General features: G+C 44.6%; 1 protein-coding gene and 1 pseudogene across 1 annotated transcript in view; one reads left to right on the forward strand and one right to left on the reverse strand.

Annotated features, from left to right (window-relative positions):
• Positions 1-586, reverse strand: part of LOC101579496 (ras-related protein Rab-2-like) — a 6,697-nt gene extending 6,111 nt beyond the window's left edge. The window contains exon 1 of the mRNA XM_023709042.1: positions 11-586. Coding sequence (XP_023564810.1) covers positions 11-586 — 576 coding nt within the window. The remainder of the gene's footprint in view (positions 1-10) is intronic.
• Positions 587-1,969: 1,383 nt separating this feature from the next.
• LOC101592360 lies at positions 1,970-2,249 on the forward strand (annotated as a pseudogene).
• The last annotated feature ends 3,825 nt before the right edge of the window (positions 2,250-6,074 follow it).

The following is a 6,074-nucleotide window of genomic DNA, read 5'->3' on the forward strand; positions in this document are numbered from 1 at the left end:
CATTTGTCGCAGTGTGCTGGGGGCCAATTTTAATGCCATTTGCCTCATTATTAGTGTCAAAGATGCCTTCGTGAATTTTTTCATGTATTTCTTTTGCTGTATTAATAAATGCCTCTTCTACATTGGAAGCAGTCTTAGCAGAAGTTTCCATGAACGTAAGGCCGTGTTCTCGTGCAAAAGCTTCACCTTCTTCTTTCTTTACTTCTCTTCTAGATTCTAAATCACTTTTATTTCCAATAAGCATAATGACCATGTTGGAACTGGAATGCCGGCGGGCATCCTCTAACCAGGTTGTCAAGTGGTTAAATGTATCTCTCCTTGTAATATCATATACTAGCAAAGCCCCAGCAGCACCTCTGTAATAAGACCTGGTGACAGAACGAAAGGACTCTTGTCCTGCAGTGTCCCAGATCTGGAGTTGTATCTGTTTTCCATCAATTGTTATCATTCGAGCACCAAACGCTACACCAATCGTGAGGTCATGCACTGGCTGAAACCTCTCGTCAGTAAACTGTAGCAATAAATATGATTTACCGACACCTGTGTCGCCGATGATAATATACTTAAAAAGATAGGCGTACGCCATGGCCACGGCCGCTGGGCCGGGCGCGGCTCCTCCTCCTGCTGCTGCTCCTCCTCCGCGCCCCGCACCCCGCACCGCTCGGCCTCCAAACGCCAGGCCCGCCCGCTGCCGCGGTGGCCGTCAGCCGGGAGAGTGAGGGGCGGGGGAGAAGCCGGACGGCACAAACTGACACCCCCGAAGCCGAGGGAGGCAGCGCCCGACCGAGCCCAGCCGAACAATAACCTATTCTTTTTACTTTTGTTGTCCACCCTGGATGAGAGATGGTACCTTGTCACAGTCTTAATTTGAATTTCCTTGATTTTTTTTGTTTTGCTCCGTTTTGCTTTTGGAAACTGGATTTTGCTACATAGCGCAGGCTGGCATGGAACTAACTTTGTAGCGCAGGCTGACCTCAAACTCATGGCAGTCCTCCTGCCTCAGTCTTTAGAGTGCAAGGACTCCAGGCACGTGTCACCTCACCCAGCTTCAATGTCCTTGACCTTTCATGAAGTTAAGCACTGTATTGACCCCAGACATCATCTTTTGTGAAATGTCATTTTCCTAGTATATTATAGGAAGTCTACAAATTGTGTATTTACATAATAAGCCTTTTGTCAGTTACACACGGCAAATTTCTTCTCCAACTTTGTGGCTTGTTTTTTTTTGTTTGTTTGTTTGTTTGTTTGTTTGTTTTCCAGCCTGGGGATTAAAAGCACAGACTTTGCACTGAGCTACATCTCATGCCCTTTTCTATTTTTTATTTGGAAACAGGTCTTCTCTAAATTGCTAAATTGCCCAGGCTGGTTTCAAACATGCAGTCCTCCTACCTCAGCTTCCCAGAGTTCTGGGATTATAGGCCTGTACTCCTGCACCCGGCTGTGTCTTTTTAGTCTTTGATGTTGTTTGTGAAAATAAAGATGTTTTTGATTTTACTTTTAAAAGTAAGATTAGGGCTGGTCAGATAGCTCAGCGGACTAAAGGGCTAGCTTAGGCAGAGCGCAGTGGCCAGGGTTTGATCCCTGGCATACTGGGCCGGCCCTGACCCCAGGGCACGCTGAGGCTGAAAACAGGAGAATCACGAGTCCAATCTGTGTAAGTGAAACCCTATAGACCCGGTACCAAATACATTTTATTTTTTTTTAATATTTTTTTATTTTTTTATTTATTACATTTATTTATTGTGTGTGTGTGTGGCCAGCTCAGCCCACCAGGGGGCGGGTCTGGCTGGCATGTGGTGCTGGGGATCGAACCGAGGTCCCTGTGCTTTGCCAAGCTTGTTTCAAGTAGGTGTTTTAGACCACTGAGCCATCTCTCCAGCCCCCCAAATACATTTTAAATAATAATAATAATAAATAAAAAGAGACAAGCTGCCAAACCAAGCGACGAGGGACTACTACGTTAGGAACAATGGCAGGTACGGCTTTGGTGTCTTGGGCGTGGCTCCGGCGTTTGGGGAATGAGGGCCAAGCAAACCCAAGGCTTCGGCTTGGACAAGGATCGTGGGAGTTCTTCCGGCTCAATCCGAGACGCTGGTGGGGCCTTCTCAAAGACAGAGCACGCTGAAAAGGAGCAATTCTTCCGACAGAAGACTAGAGAACAACTGGCAGCCTTGAAGAAACATGACGAAGATGAGATCTGTCATCATAAAAAGGAAATTGAGCTTATAGAGAAAGCAACAGCGACATAAGCAAAAGATCGAACAACTAAAACATGATTAAATGCACATGCTCACCTTAGAATGGCGTCTATCTCTGCCCACTTCTATGTAGACATAATCCTGGTCTAATTACTATTTGGTCTGTATGCTGCAAACAATTACCATCAGTGAAAAAATAGTAATAATAATAATAATAATAATAATAATAATAAATAAAAATAAGGTTAGTATTGTATGTGACCCATTAAACTAAGTGTTCACTGCTAGAATAAATTACAATTAGTCCCCATATGTTATCTTTTTATAATACTGCCAGACTTATTTGCTATAATTTTGCTTGAAATGTTTGCTTGTCCTATTCATATAATGCGTTTTACCTTCACCTATGAGTGGAGCATGAAAGACTAGCTAATCTCTGTTTTTTTGAAAATGAGTTTATTTTACCTCTCAAAGGCACTTTCTCTGAACTCAGGAGTCCAAAATAACAGGTTTTCTGTGCTCTGGTGGCGTCACCTAATTGTCCTCTCACTTTACAGCTGCTCCTCAATGACATCCATTGGTCATCTTGGAATAAATACATTTCTGCCTTTGATTAGTTCTGGAACACTGTATCCTCAACCATGTCTATCAAACATGGCTCTGTGTCACAAAGAAGCCTCTTCTGGAAAGGGAAGCATGTGTAACCTCAGCTCCGCAGACCTCTGTCCCAACTGTTCCTCTCTGTTGGGTAGTGTCAGCTAAGGGATAGGATGACACAAAAGAAAGAAGCATGGACAAAGATGGCAGATGGAGCTGCGGGCTTGCTGTCTCTCTTCCCAAGCCCTTCATCATACTTATACTAGGCCTTCTCTCTCTGGGCCCTCCTGTCTTCTGCTTTTCTATCTTTTGTTTCTCTGTGGTTATTTGAGTTTTTAAACAGAGAAACTGAGGTATAGAGTAAATACAATAGACTGCACATATTTAAAGAGAAAATTAAGTCTTGACAAATGTACCAACCTTGGAAACTATTAATCCCAACCCAAGATGCTGATACTGTCAAATCTATCCATTTAGTTCTTCATTTCAGTTTTTATATTTTTAGTTCTAGGATTTCCAGAGGTAAGGAATACTCAAATTCATATTTGGTTTTATTTCTAGCACTGTCCCAGAATTTTCAGTTTTTTACTCAGTCCTTTGCATGTATAATTTGCATAAGTATTAAATTCTTCTGATAGCTCCACTGGTGGATCCCCTAAGAACTATTTTTTATGAGTTTTCTGTATGTCTTACCTCATGTTTGGTTGCTTCTGATTGAATTCTATGTATTACCTGTATTTTTAATTATAGAGATTATTTGGGGTTCTGGAATGGATTATTGTCCTTTGGAGGTTTGCCTCTGTCCCAGATGGGCAGCTGGAGTAGGTCACTGGCAATGACAAATGCCCATGACACCTTCAGAGGCTGAGGTGACCCTAAGCTAGCTCTGTTGCTAAGAAGGCTGGTCTGTTCCAGGTCACCCTCCTCCTCAATGTGTGTCCCTCTGGATCGTCACCTCATACTCTGGATAATGAACAGAGTTCTCCACATCGGGTTCTCAGCTCCAATTTTTGTCCACTGCGTATGGCCCACCCAGCACTAGCACATATCTCCAGGGAGGAAATGATCCTGATCTTCAGAATTCCCTTTCAGGAATTCCCCCTCCTGACCCTATGGAATTTGTGCTTTACTATAAGCATTAACACCATGTATTTGAGAATGTCTGGCATACAGAAGACATTTGTCAAAAGCCTGTCATCTTTTCTTGTCATTTCTATTTACTGTCCATCCCTCCACAACCAACAGAAATCAATAAATTCCCTGGAATCTAAGTCTGCCTGACCTGTAGGAATAGAATAGCAGCAACCACTAAATTGTTGGGTAGAAATAAAGTCATAAAATAATGAAGGTCCCTATGTGAATAGGGAGTATTCGATATTTGTGCTTTTTCTAACCTACGAAACCCTAAAAAGTCTGAAGAGATAGTGCAGCAAAGGGATGGGGGAAACCAGCCAGGGGTCCCACCAGCTCACTTAAGCTTTGTCATGCAACACCTCTGGGGTCATTTTCTCTGGGTCACCTTCCATTTGTCATGCATGCAGTGATGATAGCAATAATATCTATCAGCAGGATGGCAGGGGTGGAGAGAGGCAGTGAATACTGAGAGGTACCACGGGCGGAGCCATAAAGGAGCCCAGACACAGAGCCTCCCTCCAGTCCCACTCAACATGTGTGGAACAAAACCATTATTTTCTTTTTGAAACAAAAAGAGTTCCCAGAAAGGTTGAGGCACTCAGTGCAAATTTATCTTTCGTTATATTATTTGAAAGGATTTCAGCTTCTTGGGAGAGCCTCTGCATCCTACAGAGCTGTGAAGTAGTGAGCTGCCAAGCCCACAGCCCTGCTCCTCTGAAAAGTGGGATTTCACACTGACATCCACCTTACCCTGCCTGGGCTCCAGTCCACTTCAGTTCTGGAGTTGGCAAGGCACACTGAGTATGAGAGAACAAGAGCCTAAGGAGTCATGAGAGGAAAGTTGTCAGCACTTTGTTCCAACTCCCTGGTGGCCACAGAGACCACGGCTCTCCACCAGGCCAGATGCAGACCCCACGTCAGTGGCCACACGCCAGCTTCATCAGGCCTACTGCCAGCGGCCCCCTCTTCGGATGGTATCACATGACCCAAGCGCTCTTCCTGGGGCTCCACCTGTGCCCCAACTTTGAGCCTTTGTCTTGGTCGCTTTTCTCTTATTGCTGGAACAAAATACCTAAAGACCAGAATTAAGGAAAGAAAGACGTATTTAGCTTATGGTTTGTGAAAGTTTTAGCCCATGCTCAGCTGGCTTCAGAGCAGTGTCACATGGCAGAGGGCGACAGTTCACAGAAGGAGAAAACAGCAAAAAGCAGTAAGAGTGAAAGGGAGGAGGCAGCAAACAAGCCTCTTTCCCTCTCTTGTATGCAGGCTGCCCTCCCTAGGGTGGGTGTACACCCACACCCATGATTCCATCATTGGACCATGAGTCAATTGTAAACTCTAGAAGTCTGCTCCAGAGTTGCTTGAGGCTTTGGGGTACATCTAGACACGAACCCTAACAGACCTCCCCTGCCCAGATTCTGGGTATAGCCACAACCTGTTCCTGGTCAGTGGAAAACCACCAAATATGCCACAAATGAAGGCTCAGAGCCCACATAAATTTCCATTTGTCCCTTGGAGGCTGGGTTTGGTCACTCTTCTCACACCTCTGATTCTTTGAGAGAAGAAACCTGGGCTCTCTGCTGTCATCTAGCCTGGAAAAATCCCAGTCACGAACAAACTCCAAACCAAAGAAGAAAAAGACAGCAGCCAGTCCCAGCTAGGGGAGCCCAGCTGAGAGTGCAGAGGGGCCCACAGACATATCAGCAAAGCCAGCCAGGCCAGACATGAGGCAGGCTGTAGGTCTACAAAATTGATGACATTATTGTGTACAATCACAATGTTGGTTTCAAGCCATCAAGACTTGAATTAAGGGACTGTTTACATGTGACAACATTCACTCAATGTAAAGTGTAAAGATTGATGAATTTGAGAACAGCATGAAATGGTATGGACACTACTACTGTCAAACCAGAACATTCTCTGACCCAAGGGCTCCTTTGTGCTCCTCAGCCACCCTTCTTTCCCACAACTTGCCCTCTTCTCCCCTCAGGGAAGCACTGTCCTGCCTGCTCCTCTCCAGTTCTCCTACCTTATAATGCCACACAGAGGCAATTATACAGAGTCCCTTATGTTTTGCTTAACATGTTTTTTCTTTTTTTGTTTTTGCGTTTCATGCATGTTGTGAACATTGACACTGGCCACCAG

This window comes from Octodon degus, unplaced genomic scaffold (genome assembly GCF_000260255.1).
Source record: "Octodon degus isolate 3935 unplaced genomic scaffold, OctDeg1.0 scaffold00010, whole genome shotgun sequence".
Taxonomy (NCBI): domain Eukaryota; kingdom Metazoa; phylum Chordata; class Mammalia; order Rodentia; family Octodontidae; genus Octodon; species Octodon degus.